Genomic DNA, 27,300 nt, shown 5'->3' with positions numbered 1-27,300 from the left:
TCTGTAAAACCCCAATACAGAGAGACCAAAAACACCTGAGGATGGTGTCTAGTAGACGAATGTCTACTAGACACCATCCTCAGGTGTTTTTGGTCTCTCTGTATCTTCTGGTCTCTCCTGGTCAACATATTTAGAATATGGCTCATCCAGATTCAAATGTGATTTTTAAACATTTGAACTGGAGAATAATAAGTAATTTTAGCTTGAATTAAAGTTTAACAACATAAGTCAAGTATTATGGTTCAATTGTGCTCTTAAACCAAATGAAAGTGAATTTTTGACTCTGCCCCTATCATATAAAAATTTTTCTTTTTTTTTTTTTCTTCTATTTTTTCTTCAACTAAAACTGCTTATTCACAATTTTTCTAACATTTTTACATTTTCTTTTATTTTTCAAACATTAACATATTTATTCTTAAACTAATCTAAAAATCTTTATTATTTAATTTAGTCCTGATAAAAACTGTTTTATTTGATGCTTTCTAAAATAACTGTAATTGATTACATAAAATTGCAATTTAATAATAATTAAAAAAAATTTTTTTTTTTTTTTTAAATAATATGCAATTTTTTTCATCAATATTTCAATACTTTTTGTGAGGAAAGTTTTTTTTAAATGTTTTTTTTTGCAGGTAAGTTTATTTCTAAAGGGGGAAAAATTGTTCTTTCAATAAAAAAAAATCGTTCTTGTTTCCTCTCACTCACTGCCTCTCTAACCCTCTTTTCCTTTCTCAATTTTTAATCTTTCTCAATCACTAAATGATATGAGATTAAGAATTTCATTTGTTTCTTTATGAAAATTTTGTAATTAAAACTTGTTTTTTGGCCGGATGGGTTTGTTATGTAATTGATATAAGCAATAAAGAAAAAAAAAGTAGTCAATAAAGTTTTGTACGATTAATAATTCTATCTACTTGTATCAGCTATCATCTAAGAAATATTGAGCTAATTTTTTATTTGGATCACACCTTGCTCGAATAAAGGCCACACATAAGCTTCTGACATTTGACCTGGCGATTTATATTCACTATTGCATGTCAGACTAGACCTAGCAGTGGAATTATGAGTTACTGATAATTTTGAGTATTCTTATATATTTCATTAAATATTATGGATGACTTGTGTCAGCATATCTTTTTCCTTGATCCTTTCTAGATGCCTGATAAATTTTTGTATTTCAGCCTGAAACTCCAAAAACTTAGTCTCAGAGAAAATTATAATCTTCGATAGCCTCTGGTTTGGGAGGACATATGTAAAAGCACTTTTCTCCTTTGTGATTAGTTTATATTTATTTATTTATTTATTTTATTTTATTTTTTTTGTTTCATTTGACTTCAGTCAAAGTTTTCAGAAATCAAGAGGCCCCTTTCCTCGGGCAAACACTTGATCTCTTTATGAGATATGTAGGTATTCGAATATTCCAGTAAAGTTCTCCTCTACAATACAAACACTGAGTTAGTAAAGAAGTTAAGAATATTAACTTTTCTCTTTCCAATCGATCATTTAAATATGTTGTGGTTTCTTGATATTGTAACATTACCCAACACATTGCGGCCTCAGTCACAAAATAAACAAAAAATATAAAAAAAACTTCAAGTCGTTTTTTTTTTATTGCACAACACTTATTTCCTTATTCTCCTGCCATGTGTGACTTTTCGTTACAGTTATGACGTCACCCACATCTCTAATGTGATCGTATTCTCAAATGTGCTCTTTCTATTTTAGAGTCTTCTTTTTCCTTATCGTGATGCCATTTCGCTCACGGCTCAGTATTTGCATATTGCCATCTGCACTATGTTACAATATTATTGGATTCCAGGACCAGAATTCATCTAGTCTGGTGGAGCATCCAGTTTTGTGCTGTTATTTGAGGTAACATCACTTGGAGAAGATGCACTATTCCCCGTAAAAGCCAGTGTGGGTTATCCATACCAAGGAGATTTTTTTTTTTTTTTTCAAATACGAAATTTGATTTTGCATATTTAGTCAGGGTTTACTTGTAAAGGGAAATATCCTCATGCCAGGTTGTCCTTACAAACCCCTGTACAGATAGACTTTAGACACATGAGGATATTGTCTGTTGGGCATTCAAATTAATCATGTAATCCTTGAGGGGGGTGGGGGTCATGTGTCATCGACTATGTTATAAAATTGTTTTTAGCAGATCTTTTCTTCTTTTTTATACACTTGCTTGTCATCAGAATAGTTATGCTTTTTTTTTTTCTATTTAACTTTCGACCATTGCAGTAGTTACAAATTATTTACTAATCTTTATTTACTGCCTTAGGTCGCAAATGACGGCAATCTGTTGCAAAAGATCACAGCACAAGGAAAGTAAGGTGTTTTTCTCTGCCAGTTGGTTTTGTTACGACAGGAGTAAATTCTATATTTCCTTTTAGGCCCTCCTACTTAAGTAAGTCTTTTAATTATACTCTTTGGTAGCACCCCAGAAGCAAGAAAATGCTACATTAAAAAGGATCAACAAAAAATATGAAGATACAAGTCATCTGTAATATTTAGCAGAATGTCTTCAAGAAAAAAAATGCTGCCCTAATAAATATATAAATAAATATCGCAACAGATTACTGCTTATGTAAAAACAAATAAACAGTGTGTATATATATATATATATATATATATATATATATACTGTTTACACAGTTATGAGCATGTTTCGATCAGCTAATCCTAGTAATTAGAGACCTCTTCAGGTAATACAGCTTATACAAAAGCAAAGTTACCAATAAAAATATCAGGTCTTCCTCGTCACAAGGGAGTTAATATCAGGAGGTTCCGTCAATATATATATATATATATATATATATATATATATATATATAAGCGAGATAAGACACTGAATTCAGAGGAAAAATCCTGATAGATATTGCTTGAACTCTTGATTCCTTCCGATAATGGACTACCCAGGTTGTATCAACTTCTTTGTTCGTATAATTTTTTCCATATAATTATCCACAACCACTCAAAAAAACTATTTTCAATAATTGTGCTGAAAAGCAAAATAGCGTCCATTCGCAGCTGAACATTTTGCGAACTGTATTTCATTTCCTCTGATGATATAAGGCGTAGTTGAAAATCCATGGATTAAGGAAATTAAAATAACCCCTTCTATATATTCCTTTGTCAAGCAATAAATTCTTAAATCGAATATATGCCTCTGTATGTGGTTTTTCAGAATTTAAAATTTAACCACAAAACTTTTATATATATATATATATAGATAGATAGATATAAAAGATATGTTCTCTTCATGAAAAGCGTTAATGAAAATTCAAAATGTAAGTTTAGTAAGCCAATTCAATGCAGATCTTTATAAAATAAACAAACGTTTATTTTTTATAAATCAGAGTACTTTTCAACGTGATAACGTCTTCATCAGGATAGACACAGCTTTTTTTTTGTTTTCATTTTAAATCTTATTTATCCTTCATGGCATGTTGTCACTTATAAAAAAATAAGACTTGTTCGATGTTATCAACGGCAATTTACGAATGTCCAGGTTAGAAGATACGTGTGTTCACGCGCAAGAGTTATATCAGGATATGTTCTCTCTGTGAAAAGCATTGTTAACTTTTCGTGGAGTGAACATATCCTTATATAACTCTTGCATGCGGCCAGGCATATCTCCCAACTTGGACATTTGTAAATCACCGTTGATAACATCGAACAAGTCTTTAACAAGTTTTGTTTTTTCTAAGTGAGAACATGCCATAAGTGATAAATAAGATTTAAAAAAAAAAAAAGAAAAACTGTGTCCTAATGATGACAACATTACGTTGAAAATTACTTTGATATATAAACAAATAAATGTTTGTTTATTCTAAAGTCTTAATTGAAGTGGCTTACTAAACTTATATTTTGAATATATATAAATATATATATATATATATTTATTATTATTATTTCTGTATCTACATAAAATTTTATAAGGAGACATAATATTCCATGTATAGATTTACAGAATTTACTTCAACAGTGCTCAATACGTGAGTAGAGCTAGGTCGTAAGTTATGAAAATATATATGGCAATTAAATTATACAGAATTTTCTATGTTTCATCCTCGTAAGGATTCGTCAGGCTAAAATTCTCCACTTTACTAAAAGGTCAAATTGGCAGTCAGATGAGTAAATAGCAGCTGGTGAAAAGATTAAAAACCACAAGCATCAGCAGGAAAGGTTTTAGCCTCTGCATTTGAAATGCACGCAGTTCTTCGATTTTAGTCTGAATCCTTACAAGGATGAAATGTGGGAATAACTGCGTAGCCTAATTGCCACATATATACACACATTTCAAGTTTAAGCAATGGCTTAATTGTTATCCATATACATTTCTACCTTATTGATTAGTTACCGTTTTGAATTACTTAGTTGATAAAAGCACAGTATTCTTGTATACATTCCAACATAATCACAAAATTCTGGATAAACTTTGTTAAATATTATATAGTAATAATATACTTGTGTACATTTGATGTAGCAAAATGCAACGGGGTTAATAGGTATGATTGAGAGGGTTCAGTTTAATCTATTTAACTCTCAAAACGTACATAATTGATTGGTTAGCTTGACCAAGATAAAGATTTGAAGTCGGATTTCTGTTGCTGAATAGATTTTAGAGGAGAAATCGGAAACGTAACATCTGAAGAATTAGAATTAAAGGTGTTTTACTTTTGAATGAGTTATCTCCCTTTTTCCTTGTTATAGAGATTACACATTATTGAAGGAGGCTATCTCCTATTCCATTTGTTAAACATACAAGTTCCTTAAAGTTTTGGTAATGGTGCATAAAACGAGACCCTAAGTTTCAAAGATGGCGGCAGGTCTGTCAATTGAGGTATGGAAGTACAAAATTGATACAATACTTTTCCGCTATTCTTCAAAACTGCTTACTTATATATTTGGGCAAAATATTAACAAATCTTTGTTGTTTTTTCTAACATATTTATGTTTTTTTTTTCCAAATAAAGTTGTTTTCTTTTTTAAATATACTATATTTAAATATCGTCAAGAATGAGAGTTCATATAGAAACGTTTTAATTTGAATAAAATAAAATACGCATCAAGTGCGCTTGGAAGCCAAATCTCATCCTTGATGTTATTCTCGCGTTGCCTACGCACAGTTCAAACATTTCAAAATACAACCACTAGATACAATGCATGACTCTTTACAGACTTTCTCCAACTTTACAACATAGCAAGGAAGAAGAAAAGGAAAAAAAAATAGGAACAAAACAACACACTGAAGATAGAGTCTGCCTCCAAAATATATTTGTGATAAATTTCAAACAAGTAAAATATTTGTTTATTTTCCTAATATTACGTTGTATTTGGCTTTCAATTGCACTTGATGCGTATTTTATTTTATATTTAAATATACTTTATTTAAACCTGCATAGTCGATTATGATCATCGCCGATTTAAAAAATATTTTTATAGTTAACTATAATTTAGGTTTTTTTTTTTTTCACTCCATTTAAAACAAAAATATTTAAAAATATGTAAACTTTCTTTATCAATTGATTTTGTGTTTTTTAATCGCATATCTTTTTCAAATAACTATGTTTATATTTTGTCAAATTGTTTAGATATTTCTATTTTTTAATCGGCGACGATCGTAATAGACTGCGCAGATTTAAATAAAGTATATGTAAATAAAGTATATGTAAATAAAGTATATGTAAATAAAGTATATGTCAATATAATACATTTAAAAAAGAAAACGTAAATATGTTAGAAAAAATATATTAACAAAAAAATCTTAATATTTTGTCCAAATATATAAGTAAGCAGTTTTGAAGAATAGCGGAAGTATTGTATCAATTTTGTGTTTCCATACCTCAATTGACAGACCTGCCGCCATCTTTGAAACTTATGGTCTCGTTTTATGCCTCATTACCAAAGTTTTAGTATCATGCAAATGAAGAAAGCATATATTTGTGACCTTAGTGGCTAATTAGTAGTAAATAAAAAACATTTTTAATAAAATTGCTGACCAAGATTTTAAAGGGGTGGTAATCCATCTAAAGTCCTACCACATAAACAAACTGGGGTTATTTCTTAACTTCCGGTTTTAGATATACATTTCTGCCCAAATTTCCTTTCTGCTTTATGCACATTTCACAAAATATTCTTTCTTTGTTTTTAATAAATGATCGTCTTTGAAGAGCAGCCTATAAAACCAATTTTTAAAAATGTTATTTTAGCTCTTTACATCAAGGGGCTTCATGCTTTGTCATGAACGACTTCCATAAGAAAAAAAGGAAATATTTAAAAATCTATGTTGATGTATTGAATATATTTGTCTAAAGTATGTGAAAATTTTAACTCGTAGGGCAGACACATTATCGAGCTAATATTATCTACAGTATTATGAGGGAAATTGTAAAATTTACTTTTATTTTATAAAAGATTAAGAAGTGATTTGATCAATGGTCCAAATAATTACTATATGTATATCTTTCTAAGTTTAGTGCGAGATCATTCCAGCAAAGTGCTCGATTATTATAAAGAACTAAGAGCTTAATACATATATAAATAAATATTAAGATCGGAACATTGATACTGCCAGTTTCAAATCTGACAAGCAAGAACTGTATGCGACAATTGGATGTCTTCAAGTCCAACATAAACAAATTCCTGACAAACCGCCCCTTTAAGTAAGACACACTATCAAATCTCTAATGCTAATGATTACTACAATACTATCTCATTGATTACTGTACACGCAATAACCCTTATCTCTGAGTGGCCTCCGGGCCTTGATAAGTGTTGACCCCCATGTAAAAAAAAAAAATTCTTTGTGCATTCTCCCCAGGTCATGTGCTGTTCCCCTTTGTCAAATTTGAAACCAAATGTACTACTGCTATCCCGATCTTCTGTAATACACAAGGAACATTCCAAAAGTAATGCCTGCTATTTTTTATTCAGCCCTGAATGGATCAGAGAAAACTGCAAATTGCATTGTTATGATAGCTGAACTTATGCATTCATTACCTGAAAGTTTCACCTCTTTGTTGCAGATGTTGACGATGTGAGACTCTAAGAAAGCAAACTCTGTCATGGATGTATGTCAGAAACAGAGATGCATAATTGAATTCCTCCACACAGAAAAAATTGAACTGATCAACATTCATCGACGCCTGTTGAACATTTATAAAGCCATTGCAGTTGATGTCAGCACAGTTAGGAGATGGGTTTGTCGATTTCAGAGTAGCAACAGAGATGTGAGTAACAACACATGCTCCAGACTTTTATGACCGAAGCATCAAAAGAGGTTGGCAAAAATGCATTGAGAGTGCTGGTGGCTATGTAGAAAAATAAATTCTGGAGCACAAAATGGTTGCTCGTTTTAATGGTACCACTCCTGTCTTTCAACTTTTTGAGTTAAAGCAAGATAGGAGGCTTCACTTTTGGAATGATACTTGTATGTATGACAAAACAAGCTCCGGACGTCCATGCACAGCCATTGTTCATTGCTGGCAAAAATGCATCGAGAATCATGGTGATTAATGTAGAAAAATAAATTCTGGAGCACAAAAGTTCACTCGTTTTAATGGTACTACTCCTTTCTTCATAATTCTTCAATGTTTTAGTTTTTTAGGATTTACTTTTGAAGTGACCCTCATATAATTATCTGCATACTTTATTATGGATTGTCATGGGCATAACTAGTACTTTACACTAATGGCAATATTTTCTCTTTATACTAATCACAAAAATACATCTTTTCTATCATATTTTTTTTTTTGTCTTTTTTCTCTACAAACCTTCATTAAACCTAACTATTTATTCTCCCTTCATTGCTGCTGTCGTTGTTGAACCCAGGATATTTTATCCTGTATGGGTCCCGTTCCGTCGTCGTGTTTCGAGGTAAGATAACCACTATAGGTGTTTATATGGTTTTAAAAAAAAAAATTTTTTTTTTAAATTAAAAAGAAAGCCAAATGCACCTCTCAGTGTTCATTTATCAACGCCCCCACCCCTCCCACCCCCCACTCTACTGCGGATATCACTGTCACCAACTTGCATGTTATGCATCTTGCTGCGTGTGTGTGCGTGTTCTTTTTTTTTTTTTTACACATTACACATTTTTACACATTAGTTTAAAACTTGACAAAAATGTGGGGGTGAATCTTTTAAAAATAACTGATAGAAGTTGATTTTTTCTATATAAAAATTCTAACACTTAAAAGTCATTTTCAAGTCTAATGTAAACAAATTCTTGTTGAGCCGTCCCCCTAAATAAGTCCTATACAAGTTCCACCATTACTGATTATCACAGTGTTGTCTTGCTGTTTATCTGACACTCATTAACCCTTACCTTTGAGTGGCACCACCTCCTAGTAAAAAAAATAGCTAGAGAAGAATTGTTTATCAGTCTTAATATATAACAATTGAACATGACATTAAGCAACTGTAAAACTAAGATTGTCTCCAAATGAGTTAAGCAGAAAATAAAGGAATTTGGTTCTTGTTCAGAATTTTCCCAAATTAAAAAAACAAAACTTTCAAGCCTGTATGTACTCAAAACAGAACGAAAATGTCGTATTCCAAAAAACACATAAATTGATCAAGTAGTTTTATTTTTAACTAAGGAAATAAAATTTTATGAGTAAGCAAAAAGGGACTATCTCACATTGCAATCTTGAAGAAACAAGGGTAGATAACTCTACAAAAATTCAAACTTGCAAGTTCAGTCCTGTAATGCCTATGATTTCCCGTTACTCACTTAGTCATTTAAAAATGATTTTTTTTATAAAAATAAAACTACTTGATCAGTTTTTGTGATTTTTGGAATATGACCTTTTCTTCTCATCACAGCGTAAAGATTTTTCTGTATTTTTTATATTTTTGTTTGTTGATATTGTGGGAATTCTGGACGATTACCGGAATTTGTATTCTAACTGCATACCAAACATCGTCCAAAGGAAATGTAAGTACTTCTGCAGTTTACAGACCATGTTACTTTTTAGATAAGATTTTTAAGTTAAATCCAATTTTTATCTCTTTTGTTTATTAAATTGTGAAAGTACAGAACAGTTAGCAAAGGATTAAAAATTTAAGACAGAATTTATTAGACAATCGTATTTATTTCCCCCCCCCCCCCCCTACGAGGGCAAAATTAGATACATGGTTGGTTTTTCATGTTTAAAAATCCAGTTCCCCAAAAGTGAACACTTTGGAGTGGGACAAATATAAAAATTGCCTCAGTAAAGAAGGATTTCTTCTTTACAAGGACAGAAAAGATGAAGCATAGTATCAGTACAGTTACTACACTTTGCTTCTAGAATTTTTGAGCTAGAAAAATAGTTATAATAATGAATGTTTCAAGATCTAGGCTTTTGTTTAAGAATCGATAATTGAGCAAACTCTATTTGTCAATCACTTATAGGCTTAAATCTATTATTATTATTATTATTATAAAAAAATGTTTTTAATTAATAATAATAATGATAATAATAATAATAATAATAGTAGCAGCTGCTCCCAAAAGTATTAGACAAAATTGTGATAAATTTAGCATGAAGAGCCTTTTGGTTGCAAAGTCTGTCATAAAAAGTGAAGCTTAATATACTACTAATAAGATTTATTATTGACTAGCAGAGGTACCCAGCATTGACCGGGTGTTTAGAGGTATGTGTGCTGGGCGGGGGGATCAAAACAAAAGAATAAGCGAAGTAATAGCCCTGTTTAAGTATTATACATAAAAAAAAAAACAATGCTAAAATTTCTTTAAAAAATCGTTGTCCGGGTGTTTGTGTCGGGGGGGGGGGGTTAAAAAAGTTTTGGTAGGTAGGTAGGATCATACCCGAAGTCTTGAGGCGAAGTTAAAGTGTGAAAAAAATGTGACACATTAACCGCTCGGCCAGCAAGAAAGAGTAACTCAAACACGCTTGAATTTATTTAAGTAGAAACAGAATTGACAGGTGACCGCACTTAATGAGGTCAGATATTAATAGCGGAGTTAACTTTTACTGTGGGGCAGTTTTAAACATTTACTGCGGGGCAGTTTTTTTTTTGTTGTTTACCCAACTTTGGCTGGGTTTTTTTCCCCCAAGATGTTGGGGGAAACCAGCTCCCCATCAAAAGGGGATTGTCCAAATTGAATAGCAATTGTCTGATATAAGGAGAAACTCCGCATTGATCAAAGCTGATTGCTTTCTGGATGTTCCCAGCAATCGTGCCGGACAATGCCAACTTCGAATTAGTTTCACTTTTATATGAAAAAGCTGAATCAACATGCGGCGATTGAAAAAAAAAATCTCGAAAATAGCGCGTAAATTCAGGCATATTAAAGATTGTCATAGATATTATGATTTAGATAGCATATAAAAAGTTTTAAGGAGTGAGCCGACTGAGCGCCCCCCTATAAGAGCCTTTTGCGGGCATACACAAAAAGTGCACACACTAACACACAAACATTTTCGCTTTTATATATATAGATAGAAGATTGGCTATAAAATTATTGAGTAAAATTGCACAAAGCTTAAACAGAGCCATTGAGCAACCGAATGTAATAAAAATTAAGAAACCTGGTTTATAGTCAAGATTGTTTGCTCTTTTTGACTTTGGCTTGTGTTTGAGTTTTGGTAACTTTTGGATTGTACAACCATTCAAGGACTCATTGGTAACAGAGATAAAATTTTCATTGCAATCCAATATTGTTGTATGGTTGAGTAATCAGTGACAAAACTAGTTCTTTCACTTTGTTTGATTAATGAGGGTTCTTGTTCAGAATTCACCCTATATTAAAAAACAAAAATGAAGAAATAATAATAATTAAACAAAAAACTCAAATAATAAATTTATATTAAACATTAGTTTTTTTTTTTTTAAGTTAATAGAAAAGATTATTTACTATTCTTAGATATCTTTTTGTGTGTTTTTTTTTTGTTTTTTTTTTACAATTATGAATTCAGTTCTAAATCTCTATATATAAAAGCGAAAATGTGTATGTATGTATGTTCGCTTTTTGTGTATGTTCGCAAAGGGCTTTTTTTCGCTTGGTTCTCGCTCGGCTCGCTCATTCTTAAAACTTTTTATATCATGTGTAAATCGTAATATCTGAGTTAACAACGGGGGTCGCCTGTCTATTTAATTTGCCCGACTTTGAAAAGCTAAATATTCCACAATTTTGGATTGCCGCGTGTGGATTCAGCTTTTTCGTATAAAAGCGAAACTAAGCTTAACACATCGTTCCCGGTGCGATCGCTGGGAAATTCCAAAAGCAGTCCAGCTTTGATCAATGCAGAGTTTCTCCCTATATCAGATAATTGCTATTCAATTTGGACAATCCCCTTTTTATGGGGAGCTGGTTTCCCCCACAACATCTTGGGGAAACAAAAAAAAAAAAAACTGCCTCGCAGTGAAAGTTGACCTCATTAAGTATGGGCACCTGCCAATTCTTAATACTTAAATTAATTAAAACATGTTTCCGTTACTTTTTCTTGGTGGCTGATCGGTTAACATCGCACGTTTTTTTTTTCACACTTTATTTTCCAACTTCACCTCTCCTAGTTATCACCCAAGTAGTTCTTCACCCGCAAGACGAAAAGAATTGCGTTGATACTAGATGGGATCAATGAATACATGAATAAATGGCACTATGCAAATCAATTTTTCGGTAATTTATTGTCTTTTGGGGGAGATTGCTTGCATTATCTTTTAATCATTTTTTTTATTCATTCAAGGTAAGTCGTTGCGAAGTTCCTGTTTGTATGGGATGGAGTAGAGTTGAGAATTATATGAGTAAAGGGTTGCTGCATAGATATGTGTCTTATGTCCTTGAAAAACTGGTTACCACAATTTGGTCAGAAGTAAAACCTTCACTGAAAAGCATATAGTTCAAGATAAGCCAATTTCTTCTAAGCAAGTGTCCTACACTCACTGGCGTACCTTGAATATACGACTACTGTGAATTTTGTATTTTGAACATAAATACATGTATCTCAAAACATAAAATTTTTAAAGCATTTTTTAAAAAAATTTTCATTAAAATATGTTTATTGAAAAAATAATTAATAATGAAAATAATTTTTTTTTATATAAATTAAATTAAATACAATAAACCTTATTATTAAATGTTTTCCTTTTCATAAATACTAAAATTAATGCTTTTTTTTACCGTACATATTTATTAAAGAAAATGTGTAATTGTCCCAAAATATTAATTTTTAATTATAAATTTAGTATTTTTATTTTTATAAAAGTATTGGAATGTTTTCTTATTTCAACAGTGACTGGCTTGAACGTAATATAACAGGGTCATATATTCAACGAAACACCTCAGAGTGCAGGATACTTTCTTAGGTGAAAGTAGATTGTCTTGTGCGATATGCCCTTTTACCCAAACTTCTAAAGTTGAAATTAATAATTTATACAGTTCCATCAACACAACCAACTTGGTCAAAAAAGGGTTACATAGACGAGAATTCAAAAATATGTTCAGTCCGTGTAAAAGGGAGTTTGAATCTGTGGTTATCATCTTGTCTTGCCTAAGTTGTGATGAATAGCAAGACAGGCATATGACTTCTAGTCAACTTTCTGTTAAAAAACTGTTAAAAAATGTTTGGCAGAAGTGTCTCCCATGCGGAAGTGCCCTGACTGGACAATGCATCAATCACTCCGCAAGTGAGAACATGCTAGCATACAAAAAATAAAAATAAAAAATGATTATATAACTGCTACAAAGTAATGGTCGATATGCATGAAAAAAAATCTGCAAATTAATTACCAATAATAATTAAAACAATTTAATACATGCGAAATACTTTGCATTATTTTTTTTTTAGTTTATGAAATTAAACTTAGATATATTTTTTTAGTTAATGAAAAAGATTACTTATTAAATTTAGATATTTTCTTTTTTAGTTAATGAAAAAGATTACTTATTAAATTTAGATATTTTCTTTTTTAGTTAATGAAAAAGATTACTTATTAAATTTAGATATTTTCTTTTTTAGTTAATGAAAAAGATTACTTATTAAATTTAGATATTTTCTTTTTTAGTTAATGAAAAAGATTACTTATTAAATTTAGATATTTTCTTTTTCAGTTAATGAAAAAGATTATTTATTATACTTATATATTCTCTTTTGCATTTTTTTTATAATTGTTTATTTCTGAATTTTTTGAGATAAGGATTTATTATTTGGTTTATTTGGATTCTTCCGACTATTGTTCTCATCTTTTAGTCTTATTTTTGTGTTTCGATTGATGCAACCTTCGTCCTTCTTGAAGTGTATCTTGTTGAACTCAGGAATCTGCACGGAATTTTGAATAGAAATTTTTATTTAATCCACGGGGGTAGCATGCTCTCTTTCCATCAGCCATGACTGAGTAGAAGTTCTAAGTTATCCACAATTGTATTTTGAATTTCGCCTACACTGAGCACTTTAACCTCCAGAATAATATGTTTTATAACTGAATTTTAACAAGTACCTTATCCACTATGCCACGGCAATACCCCCAATGATTAAATAAAAGGTTCTGTTAAAAATTCTGTGTAGATTTCTGAGTTTGACAGAAAGATTTCCGAGTTCGACAAGATACACCTGAAGATGGTCAAAGGTTACATTGACTGAAATATTGTGTGAATAACCCTCAAGGTGAAAACAGAAATTGGAATAATTTAAATAATACAAATAATTGCAAATTTTCATTAAATTAAAAGTACCTAATTGAAACTGTTTATTTCTGAAAAAAAAAAATATTTTTATAAGAATGGAAACATATTGTTTTATTTTTTTGAATGAGGAAATAATTAAGACCAAATCAGTTTGAAAAAATTTTTTCACTTAAATTGGAAAGGTATGGCCATTGAGTGACGTCAGGTCCAGTGTAATGCTAAATTCGTTCCTTTCAGCTGTTGGTATAATTTGTAGTGCTTAAAATACGTTTGGTTCTTAATCGAAAATTCTTTACCCATCAACATGCATTAAAATGTTATTCTTCAGGCATGTCTGTTATATAATGGAGAATATGTATGTGTTGACTGTCAGCAGTGAAAGTAGGTCATTCATTTTTTTTTTTTTTACATTACTAAATTAAAACTTATTGCAAAAAAGTGAAAAAAAAAAATGTACAATACCATGTAAAGAAAGAGTGTTGTATAGAAAATTTTTTTTCTGCATAACTATATAGAACCTCAAAACAGCTTAAGGAGCTGCTAAAAAGATCTTATCCTGCCTTGACAGAGTTCAAAATAGACTTTGTAGCGTAGTGGGCGATGCCCTTTTCTCTTCCCTGCAACCTCTTTCCCACAGAAGAGATGTTGCAAGCCTGTCTCTGCTTTATCATTATTTTCATGGCAAGTGCTCGTCTGAGCTCCAATCTATGGTCCCCTCTCACCAAACTTTCTTGAAAAACATTTGTCTAGCTGAAACCATTATCAATAATTTCCCCCACTCTTTATCTGTGCTTAAACCCAAATGTAGATTCCATGAATAAAGCTTCTTTCTTAAAACTGCCTGGCTGTGGAGCTCTGTTCCACTGGCCTGCTTTCCATCTGACTACAATATGATCATCTGTGAATAATTCTTGATGAGCCGTCCTTTTAAGTAATCCAATTTATCACATTTCCACTACTAACGATTGCTACAATATTATCCCATTGACTACCGTACGCTCATTAACCCTTATCCTTGAGTAGCCTCTGGGTCTTGATAAGTGGTGACTCCTTTGTAAAAAAAAAAAAAAAAAAATTAAAGGATCCATTCTAGGTCCAACTTTTTCCAAATCATATTCGGATATCATTTGTTGACATCTATGCAGATGACAGCATTGTTTATGGAAATACTTTGAACAGAATTCATCATCATGATATCATATGAATTCGAAGATTCTGTTGTTGGCATTGGTTTCCCTGATATTTTTTCAGTAAGAATTCTTTCTAGGACATCAGGTACTTACAAGAGGGACCACGTTAAGGTTACTAACATCTTAAGTGAAAGTGAGGTCTGTGAAACAAACTGGATTCGAACTTGTGACATTCAGGTCATCAGTTCATGCCATTAACCACTGAACCACCGTCATCTCTCTTGAAGAGTAGTGATGAGCCAGATTTTACTTTCTCTCTCACACACTTTCTTTCTCTCTCTTTCTCTATTCCTCTCCCTCTCTCTCTTTCTCTGTTCCTCTCTCTCTCACTCTCTGTTCCTCCCCCTCTCTCTCTCTGTTCCTCTCTCTCTTTCTCTCTGTTCCTCTCTCTCTTTCTCTCTGTCCCCCCTCTCTCTCTCTCTTTCTCTCTGTTCCTCTTTCTCTCTCTCTATTCATCTCTCTCTCTCTCCCTGTTCCTCTCTCTCTCTCTCTCTCTCTCTCTCTGTTCCTCTCTCTCTCTCTCCTTCTCTTTCTCTCTTTGGACTTGAAGCATCTGGTAAAATGGCGAAAAAAGTGACTTGTTATTTTAACGCCTCCAAAAACATAGCTTGTCTCCTTCCATTACCAACACTTGGAACCTCACTTCTCTCCAGTTGAAATGAATGGTCCTCTTATCAAGGAAGTGTCCTTCTTTAATAAGCTCTTAGGACTGATTTTCATCCTCGACCTGAACTGGAAGACTTACATCAAATCTCTTGCTAAGATTGCTGGAAAATTTTTTTAATCATTCTATCGCTCTAGAAAGTGTGTCACACCTTATGCAGTTCTCTACCTGCATAAAAGCAAGATACGCCCCAAGATGGAGTACTGATGTCATATCTTGGGAGGTGCCGTCTGGAACATTCTTTCTTGTTTTGAAAAAGTACAAAATTGACTCTGCAGTCTAGTGGGAGATATTTTCTTCTTGTCCCTTCAACTTCCTTCACACAGAAGGGATATTGATAGTTTCTATTGTTCGTGATATGTGTCACTGAGCTTCAATACCTTGTATTTTCCTGTAAAAAAAACATTCACAGCAAGAACTCGTTTAGCTACAACCACAGCAAGGAACTTTTATCTTTCTCTCTTTATTGAAAACCAAACAAAACTTCTAGGAACAAAGCTTCTTTTCTAGAACATCCTGCTTGTAGAACAAGGTACCACAAGCTTGCATCATTACCAATGACAATATGATCATCTTCAAGTCTAATGTGAACAAATATTTGTCATCCTCATGTATAATCTATTAAATTTTTAGAGTAGAATGTGGATCATGGGTTTATTTTTAGCAGCCTCATAACTCTTGATTCCTTTATTTTGTCCTTTAGTCCTCACATTTCATGAGCAATGTTTCTGACAAAGGTGGAAGAATTGCTGTTTTCTAGGTTAGAATCTCTCTCAAACTGATTAGTTTTTTACTTTTTTTTTTTTTAGCTCTTTACATTAAGTACTTCATGCCTTGTTTGGGTCGATTTTCATTTTAAAAAAAAAATGTTCTGCCCATCCCATTTATTGTTTCTGATCTTCTTGTGGAGGGGGTTCATAACTTACAAACTCTTTAACCCTTATTCTCTAGGTGCTCCCAGACCCTGATAAGTGGTGACCTTTTACCAAAAGACAAGAAAAAAAATTAATCAAGAGGATAACGCTTAATCTACAAGAATTTTTTTTTTCAAACAAAGAATTTAAATAATAAACGAATATGTAACTGTTAGTTATCTCCCTTTATCTGTTAGAATAAATGTCTTTAAATGAAAATTTAAAAAAAAAAATAGAAATTGTCGCACCCCCTCTCTCATCACACAATACTGATTGACTCAGCGATGCTTTGATGTAGTATTAGAAATTAGTTATGCAGTTGTTTATGTTGTTGAATTAAATATTAGTACTTTTTTTTTCTAAATACATTATTTTATGCATGTCTTTTGCAAAGCAAAGCCTTAGAATGCCATATATTTTTTTTCTTTTATGATGTTTTTATTTATAGAAAAATGCTTGAAAAAATACAAATATTGTCGTTTTTTTTTATTTAGTGAAAATTCTTAATGAATGCTTATAATATTGTTTTCTGTCTTTAAATTTCTAGTTCGGCTCTTTTTAATGTTTTCTTTATTGATTAAAAAAATGGGATTTTCCAAAATTCATTGTACAAAGCAAATTGTATGAATTGGTGTCACTTTTTCATTTATTTATTCTATGCAATTAAACATTTCAGGTTAAAAATGTTTCAGTCGGATATTAAAACGATGATTTTCTGTTTTGTTTTTCAGACATTCATATCTAATTAATGCAAGTTTAAAAGCCATAATCCAAGCAAACTTTTAACATTATCGTGTGCGGCTAATTGGTAGGCATAAAGCTAAGAGATTATAAGCATAAGAACTTGAGTTTAACAATAAAATATCACATACATAGAATGGTTCAAAAGTCTGAACTCATAAACAATCACTATTTATATAAAGTTTATGTTCATATATTTGTATGTATAGCATTTATTCCTAAACTACTTAACCGATCATTATCAATTTTGGAAGATAACTGCTAAGCATAAGGGTGGGTAATATGGACTATATTTACTTTAATTTATGCAAAAGACACAAAAGGTGAAAGCCTTTGTCATAATTTATTTATGAAAAATTATATCAACAGGTATCAATAAATATTCTCTAAATTTTAGTTTCTATGGGGTATTTTAAAGAGATTTTAAGGGATATAATGTGATCCCTCCCCACATTTGAAAAATCTTAAATATTTCAGATTTTAACCGCATTTGATCCATAGTCATTAGACACCAGTTAAGCAAGATTCCATGAATTTTAATTTAATCTTAAGATATTTTCAGATGAAGCCTTAAATTTTAGGCATTTTGTAGAATTTGAATTTTGATCAAAATTGGAATAAAGATTCTAGGTATATGGTTTAATAGAATTACCTCTTGATTTCAATATTCGTAAGGGAACATAAAAGTTATGCAAAATTGTTCTTATCTCAAGAATTCAGACATTTTACCCATCCTGGAACAGGTATTCTTCTAATTTACTATATAACAACATAAAATAGACATTATAGTTGATATTCACCTTCTTTCAAACACTTTTATTACTTGAGAGGAATATGATCCGTACATTTTTTTAAGCACAGTTTTAATTTTTGATCTATTATCTTTTAGTATTTGTAAAATTCTAGCTTTGCAAGCATAAACCACTAATTGAAGATATTCTTATAGGAAAAAATCCAAAGAACTCAAATCCAGAGATTTGGATGACTATTAAACCGGCCTCCAACATTCAATCTATTTCTCTAAAAAAATGTATTTTCCAAATATCTGCACACATAATTCATTAAATGGAATGAAGCCCCAATTTTATTGAAACCATTTATCACTTATGATTGCTGATAGTCTACATAGTAGAATGTTAAAATTGTCGCCCTAAAGAAAATAACACTACAGCTTTATTTTAAAACTTTTATTGAAAAAAATCAATTCAGGTAATTTGATTATGTAGTAGAGCTGATATCTATTTAAATCAGCTGCCTTCAGCTTCAATCACAATACTCGAGCCGAGATTGAAACCAAAACCTAAAGACAGTGAATCATGTACGGTAACTATTAGGCTAGCTTGACACGATCTTTAAAAAGTGTTTTCAAACATACTTATTCTTAACATAATGTGAACGATTCGCACATGCACAATCATGAAACAGTTGATAAATAGATAAAAATCCAATGACCTCTGCCTCAAGTATCAATTTTTCAATTTTGAGTTCTTAGCAGGCCTTTCTCCAGATGAAAATCAATTAAAAAGTTTTCCACATCTCTGAATACCCTATATACCAAATTTCAAGTCTGTGGATGAAAATTTCGTTGAGTATATAGGTTGAGAAGTGTCCTCACACACACACATTCTCACTTTTATAGATATACTAGCAGGTCGCCCGGCGTTACCCAGTTGTAAAATATGCATAAAATATATTTTCATTAATGCAGAATCCTTATTTATTATAATCAGAAATACTGTAGGTATTAAACATGACATTAAATTCCTTAAAAAAAAAATTTAAAAAATGAAGTAAAAAAAGAAACAGGCATGTGAGTATTATGTTTTTGCTAAACAGTTCACTTCTTGTAAGAAAAAAAAGTACTCAAGTCGAAAAAGAAATCAAAACCTAAAGTCAGTGAGTTAAGCATGATTACCATTCGGCCAGCATGTCGCACTCTTTAAAAAGTGTTTTCAAACCAACTTATACTTAGCATAAGGAATGTGTAATGTGACCCATTCACACATGCACAATCATGAAGCAGTTAGCAAACAGAGAGAAAAATCCGACGACTCCCATGCACCAATTTTTCTGGATGAAAATCAAAGTTTTCCACATGTCCGAATAACCTATATACCAAACTTCAAGTCTGTAGATTAAAAATTTGTTGAGTATATAGTGTCCTCGCATGCACATTCTCATTTTTATAGAATATAATATATATAAGTAGTGGGTTAGATTTTATTTTTCTCGTGAAAACAATGTTGAATATTTTTAATAGAGCAATAATCTGGGTTAGAATCTATTCATGTAACATTCATCATTGAGCTTGAAATGGTATTTATATATTTTCTAGCTCCTTACATCAAGTAGCTTCATGCCTTGTCAGGAACTATTTCCATTTTAAAAAAATAGGTAGTAAGTTTACTGCAATAATGTAATTTCATGTTAATAGATTTCTTCTGATAAACTTTGCAAAATTGTAGTGGACATATGATCTCCCAAAATTTAATACCATGATGATTTAAACTGGATAAACGTGTATCATCATTCAGTGAAAATTGATGTACTTTTCTTTATTCAAAAAGTTTCTTCAAAATTAAAAATGATATAGCACATTTTATCAATTGCAAAATGTATTACTTGAGATGCATACAAATCTTTGCAGTTTACAATTTTAAAAAAATTTTTGTCATTAAATGTTTTGTGTGCATATTATATGTTTTCTAAGTTTAGAGTAACAAAAAAACTTACGTATTTTGATTAAACAACTTCAGTTAGTCATGTGCAACCTTTGTAACAACGCAACTGGATCTAGATGACCCTTGTCTGGTGTAATGGATACTGATTCTGACTATGAAATCAGCAAACCCAAGTTCAAATAAAGTCAGATCTATTACATTTACATATTATACAATATCATTGGGAAACCCGCCTCTAAACATTATGGATTAATTAACAACTTGTGTTCAATGAATCATTAACAATATGTATTATTTCACCATTAAGTAATAAAAAAGGGTTTATATGCCATAAAAAAAAGCCAATCATCTGCATGATCATTGTTTTTTTATTCCAGCAAGGCAAGATGAAATTCAACAAAAACGACAGAACCTGGACTATGAGGAAATCACACCCTGTTTGAAGGAGGTCACAAAAGTTTGGGACGTAATGCTAAATAACCCAGATCGGAAAAGCACACAGTTTGATCCCAAGATACTCGAAGACTGCATTAAACAAGGTGAGTAAAAAATGTTTCAATGGCTCTTTTTATTTTTTATTTATTTTTTTTATTTTGCTTGTTTCTTTTTTTTTCTTCTTTTTTTTTTAATTAAAAATTTTTTTTTTTTAGATGCAGAATAATTGCAATCCAACATTCTAACCATTCCGTCATTGTGACAGTCTATACAAATACCTAATGTTTTTTGTTCACTTGAACAGCTAGACTTTGAAATTCCCTTTCTGCTTCCCTAACTGTACTGATATACAGAAGTTTAAATGTAATGTAAACCAACATCTTGTTGATCTTTCCTAGGCATAGTCCCAAATAGTAGCCCCTTACGTCCAGGTGATGACATGCCTTGTTAGGGGTGAATGTGAGTAAAAAAAAAAAAAAAGAAAAAAAAAAATACTGATGGACATTTCGTAAGCCGCCTTAATCTTCTTCAGACTATTTGTCCTAAACAGTCTACAACTACTGTCAGATCATGCAAGCAATTGTTTCAAAACAAAGTTGAGCAAGTCTTCTAATATCTCTTTCCATGGCAGAGTTTCCAAAATTTTCAAAATAAGAGCTTAATATTTATATTTTTATTTTCAGAAGTTTAGATAAGCCATCAGTACCGACGGTTTCAAACATGATAATAGGGAACCGTTTTAGGTCCCAGTATCAAGCTCTCTTCAGCCGATCTATCTCATCTGTCTATAAATGTAGAAACATACATTAGGTATGTTTCTACTTCTGCTGAAGAGAGCTTGATATTGGGACTTAAAACGGTTCATTGGGTTAGAAACCGACGGTACCGATGGCTTATCTAAACTTCTGAAAATAAAAATATAAATATATATTATATATATTTATAAAATATAGATAAATATTTCATAAAGCCGTACACTTTTTATAATACTAAAAACAACAAAACAAAACATTTTATTTATTATTTATGCAAAAAATAATTAAGTATAGTTTGAATTTTTTATCTAACACTGTTTGCTGCTGACTTCGTGTCACCTGTTTATCTGCATCACCCCCATTAGATGTTAAGTTGGACTTAGATTTGCTTGTCAAGATATGACATAACAGATACTAGGTCCGAAATGGGATATCTCTATAGAAGCTCTGTCCATCAGGTGTCTGTCATAGTGAACTTTTAAAACGTTTGTTTTAGTCCCCCGACAAAAGCAGGGTGGACCTGCAAATTCAATCTTGTTCGTTCGTCTGTTTCCATCTGTCTGCACTTTTCTCAATAACTACGCCTTGGAATTTTTTTTAATTTTGCACAAACTTTAAACATAATATGAGTAAAAAAGCAACAGAACAGATTTTCCGGGAAAACTCTGATTGCCCCCCTTGCCTTTCAGGTTAAAATGGCTAAAATTGACATTTTTGTGCTTATTAAAAAAATTGATAATTTGGATTTTTATAAAACTTTCTGAAAAGTTGTAATTAACAGATTTCTATATAATTTTGTTTGTCTATACTTTGCGATAACTCTTGGGTGTGCCTAATAAAAACACTCCATTTTTGGGACTATTTTACCATATTTGTCCTTTTTTGTGTACGTCTATTTAGCAGTTTTGCATGGTGCTGAACTCAAATTTAAATATGATATGTTAAGGCCTTGGGGACTTTTGGGATTAAATAGAGGGGGGGGGTGCAAATGATGGACTTAGTCATTTCTTTTTTTTGCATGGTGCAGAACTCAAATTTACATATGTTAAGGACTAAAACTGCACCATTTGTTCATTTTTACCAGGATTTGACGTCTCCTGGAGACTTTGGGGGCTAAATGAGGGGTGGGGATAGATGTTCAACTTAATCATTTTTTTTTATGCCTCATTCACTGTGCATCACCGGGGACCATGTATGCTTCACTTGTTTTTTTTTTTTTTTATTGATCTGTCAGGTCAAAGTTTTAAATACAATTTTGAAAGAAATCAAAAAATATTTCATGAAATAATATATTTTTTATAATACTAAAAACAAATTCAAAGCAATGAAACAATAATATTATATTTATTATTTTATGCAAAAAAATAATTAAGTATAATGCGAATATTTTAGCTGACACTGTTTGCTGCCGATTTTGAGTCGCCTATTTTTGTTACATAAACCAAAAGAAAATGAAGTATACATTGATAAAGACTTGAAAGAATAACAGTCGGAACATTGTTAACATTGCAATTAAGAGGTAAACAGTAGTTCGAAAGTTGTAAATGATTATATATTATATAAATATATATATATTCAGGCCTAAACTCTTTGTTAAATTAATTTTGTTTGAATTCAAAATTAGTAAATTTTTTAGACTTTTCTTCTGTTTGGTTCTTTTTTTGCAGGCGTCCCCAAAAGTCGGCGTGGCAGCATTTGGCAATTATTGGTGGAGCAGAACCTGCTGAAATCGCCCATGATGAGCACGGGCAGTGGTCTAGATGATGTGGCATATGACGACCTTATGAGAAGGTTAACCACGCATCAGCATGCCATCTTAATTGACCTTGGTATTTCAATATCTCTTTTATTATCTCAACTTATAGAGTTTAAAAAACAAAGACCCTCTATTATTTGCGCAATATTTCATAACAAATACAAATACGACTTAAGACATAATATTTTATCTATTCTATTGTTTCAGAATTTTTTCGATAAAGATTGATTATATGGTTTATTCAGGCTACTATTCTTGGTATTTAGTATTTATTTGCTTCTCCACGAAAGCAAATTAGACACAAGGTCGTTTTTAATATGAGGGAAACCAAGCCCCCCCCCCAAAAAAAAAGGGTGCACTCTGGCAGTATCCAAATAAATAGGAATTGTCTTAGTATGAAGGGTTTCCCCTACATTGACCAAGAACCAATTAAATTAAGTGATCCCAGCCTGAAGACCAAGAACTTATAAACCTGTGATGCAACAGTTATTGGCTTCAATTGACAATCTGTACAAAGTGACAGTCTTTTGAGGGTTGAAAGTTCAATTTGCACTAAAGGCAACAACTAAGAATAAAAATAATTTTACTCAATAATGGCTGATAGAATGAAGATAATCCACCCTGTGGATTAAATAAGATCTTTATCGATTCGATGCTTTGATACCTCATTATAATACAGTTTCCTTTCCAGTAGCTTCTTTTCAAAAACTGCAAACAACTCTCTTCCTGCTGATTGCTTTCCTCCTAACTACAACCTTGGTTTGTTTCAAGGCTAAGACCAATAAGTATCTGTCTTTGCAACAATCTTTTCTTTATTCTTGTCAGCTCCTTACATCAATTGGCTTCATGCCTTTTCGTTAGCGATTTCCATTAATGAAAAAAATGAAAAGTTCAGTTTGAAATTTCGTACAGGGTCTCAAGTTCAATATAAATATTTCCATGTCTAAAATGATGCACCTGAAGAAGTTTAGCGCTTTGTTGAAATGTTATGGAAATGGTAGTATGTTTGACGATAGCAGCAGCTGGTGTGCTTTCGCAGTTTCAAATCTTTAATTTGAAGGGCATTGGTTATACTGAAAGAAACGGTTCTCAAAATCAAGCATAAGACCAAACAGATAAGGTTACCTAGTTTATTGGAAAACCAATTTCAGTGAACCATGATTGCTTTAAGCACTACGGGGAAATGAGTGGTGCAGATTGATACTCTTAGTGACGTAGACATAAGCCGCTGGTGGACACATCTGACATTGATGAAGTCTACATCAAAAGAGAGGAAGTAAACTGGAAAACAGGAAGTCACTTTACACAAATCCACATGAAAAGATAGACATCTCCCCCCGCCCTCTTCTCTTATATTATCCCATGTTCATTTGATATTTTATCATTGTACTATAACAGATGATCTTGTGCCAGCCTTAGCTGTGTTTCAGAGATGTTTGCAAAAGAGACCTTAAGATCTTGGAAATTTATTTCAACAGATGGAAAAATTTTACTCCCTCTGTCGATCCGATTTGAAGGCAAACTAAGTTGACATAATGTCTTAAAACCAGCCTGGTTTGAACAATATTTTGCACGTACAAACGTGTATGTATTCCTTACATCCCAAATCTTAGGTCAGGGGATGTGTGGTATGTGCAGTATGTGTGTGTGTGTATGTATATATATATATATATATATATATATATAATGCGTGTGTTGAATATTATTATCAAAGCTAATAGAAATACAATGAGATGTTCACAAAAATTTGCCTTTTGCATTAACTCTCTTTTCTTGTATAAGTTTTGATTTAAGTCTGTTTTAATAATCTTGCAGGGAGCTTACAAAGTACTTTGTTTTTACTTTACGGAAATACATTATTTTCATATACACTTTTTTCAAAAACATGACTTTTTTTTTATAAAATAACAGAAAAGAAAAATAGAATTTAAAAAAAATGAAATTATTTATTATTACATGATAAAAAAAAAAAAGGTTAAATTTTGCCCTTAGCTTACATGCTGCCAGCAGAAAAATAAAAATGAAAAAAACACTTTGAAAATACCTGAAAAAAAAAAACAATTAGTTCAGAGTGGAGTATACTTTATAAATATATAGTAAAAGGATCACCCACTTCATGACCAGAGAGCGTTACTGATTACATAACAATTTTTTTCTGTACTAAAAAAAAATGGGTACTCATTCACTGCTATGATATATGGCCAAGAATTGGGTGATTATTTTGTTTAATTTATAGAGTGGAATGAATACTGGCTCTAAAATCTAAAAAAAAATTTTTTCCTATAATTTTTTTAGGGTGCTGATATTGTGTAATCGCACAAAAAATCTAATTTTTAACTTTTCATTAACAGTGTGCAGTTAAAGAGTAAAATCTTACCAAACAAATACTGATTCCATTTTTGAGTTATGATTTCACCCACATCAGTGAAAATTAGTTAACAAAGTTCGAATTAAGATGTTATTCCGATTCTGTAATGATTAAACATGAATTCTCTCATTTTATTTTATAGGGCGGACATTTCCCAAGCACCCCTATTTCCGTACACAATTGGGGCCAGGACAACTGGCCCTTTTTAATCTTCTTAAAGCATACAGTCTTGTTGACACAGAAGTTGGTTATTGCCAGGGACTTAGTTTTATTGCTGGAATGCTTCTTATTCACGTAAGTATATCAAAGACTGTCACACAAGCCAAGGTTGTAGTGAATGAATCTGCACCACTATTTAAAAAAAAAAAAAAAAAAACTTTTATAGCAAATTTTTTTTAAAAATTTTTTTCTCCCTTATTTATGATACTAACATGGATCCCTAGCGTTGCCCCGGTCCACATAAAGTTCTGTTTGGAAACACCTGCTATACTAAGGATATTGAGCAGTTTTTCATTATTATATGTCAACTCCATCGTTATCCCCACAACAATTTAAAAAATAAAAGATACTTCAGCTATCCATCCAGCGCGGCTGTAGCTGAGATTGAACTCACTACACAAGTTTGTAGCGTAATTCGAATCTTGTCGGTAGCTGAATACTTGATGCTTCGCTAGGGTTATTAAGGATATTTTTATCTTGACGCCATCACTACACGGAATGCCTACCATGGCTTAAGAGAGTCTCATCTACCCTTGAGAGAAGGATAGACCGCGCCAGTTTCTCAACTTGATATTTTACACCTTGCGGTACATACAGCATCTCACCTTCCCAATTGGTCATCCATCTGGTACTGGCCAGGCTTAACATTGCTTAACTTCAGTGATCTGGCAAGAACCGGTGTGTCAATGTGATTGTGCCGTATATTCAAAGATACTTAAAAATGGATAAAAGCACAAAAATGTAATCGCCCCAAAAAAGAAGTACGTGACAAGCTTCCCATCAGATATTTCAGCAGAAAGGATACAAAGAGAAGCTATTCTTTAGATATTTTTGTTGCCCATACGCTGGAACCACTCGTCTCTCCAAAAATGTAAATGCATCAAAACAACTTTTATTTCAATTAAAATAGCAAGGAGTGCCCATGCAACTGCAAAGAAAAAAAATTGAGCCACGGTGTCTGGGCTCAAACGTACAATATGAAAGAGGGGAAGAAGGCAAAAGCTTATGGACAAACATTTTGCCCACATGACCACGAGTGCTTACGACGTCATGACGTTGCAATATAAGCTTATGGACAAACATTTTGCCCACATGACCACGAGTGCTTCCGACGTCATGACGTTGCAATATAAGCTTATGGACAAACATTTTGCCCACATGACCACGAGTGCTTCCGACGTCATGACGTTGCAATATAAGCTTTATAAACATAGTTTTAGTGTGATATGCGTGTGTGACTTGTGAAAAAAGCAACGTGAAAAAGATCCCCCAGTTGACCACCACAGAATGAATTTTTTTTTTTCTAATTTTCACATATTTTGCATCCAAAGCATTCCTCTTTCAGATGGTACTGGTTTGGCCCAGTCGGATGCGGATGACAAAAGTTTTTAGCAGATATATGAACACACATACTCACACATACGACTTTCTTTTATATAATAGACTAGCGAGGAGTACCTGGCGTTGCTCAGGTGCAGGATATTGGCACAAGGACGAAATAAAAAATTTTTTAAAAAGATAGAGAGGTGGGATCGAACTCTAAAACGTAGAATAATTAGTCTTCCTTGCTAAAGAGCCAAAGAGGATGGTGAATTCAATGAGTTGGTAATTAACTTAAGAACCATAGGAGTTGCCAAGCATGCACAGAAATGAACGTTGCTTTTAAACCTGGCTAGGGGCCAGGAAAGCTTCCCGTTTTCTCTCGTTTGCGTTCGAACAGTTTCGCTTTATACAAAAAAGCCAAACAAACACACGAGACAACGCCATGGTGGGAATTTTGTTTAACTCGATCAGAAAAACAAAAGGAAAGAATGGATGTCTGTTTGTGAATGCGAGATATTACGATCTGGGAAGTATGCAAAAATTTCTTGCGGAATCTTATCGATGCGAGAAGCCTGATGCAAAAAGCCTTTCACATACATACACAAATCC

The 27,300-nt window shown here is 32.0% G+C and overlaps 1 protein-coding gene across 7 annotated transcripts in view; it reads left to right on the top strand.

Annotated features, from left to right (window-relative positions):
* Window positions 1–27,300, top strand: part of LOC145253622 (TBC1 domain family member 1-like) — a 386,800-nt gene that overhangs the window by 344,900 nt on the left and 14,600 nt on the right. For 4 of the 7 annotated variants that reach the window (XM_080112950.1, XM_080112956.1, XM_080112954.1 and 1 more), the window contains exons 12-15: window positions 7,843–7,887; window positions 20,213–20,374; window positions 22,693–22,854; window positions 25,292–25,443. In XM_080112950.1, the coding sequence (XP_079969076.1) occupies window positions 7,843–7,887; window positions 20,213–20,374; window positions 22,693–22,854; window positions 25,292–25,443 (521 nt within the window). The remainder of the gene's footprint in view (window positions 1–7,842; window positions 7,888–20,212; window positions 20,375–22,692; window positions 22,855–25,291; window positions 25,444–27,300) is intronic. The other 3 variants (XM_080112951.1, XM_080112952.1, XM_080112955.1) reach the window with 1 other exon arrangement.

Source organism: Euprymna scolopes, chromosome 3, assembly GCF_053919585.1.
Source record: "Euprymna scolopes isolate OS-2025 chromosome 3, ASM5391958v1, whole genome shotgun sequence".
In the NCBI taxonomy this organism is placed as follows: domain Eukaryota; kingdom Metazoa; phylum Mollusca; class Cephalopoda; order Sepiida; family Sepiolidae; genus Euprymna; species Euprymna scolopes.
This window is presented reverse-complemented; position numbering and strand designations above follow the sequence as displayed.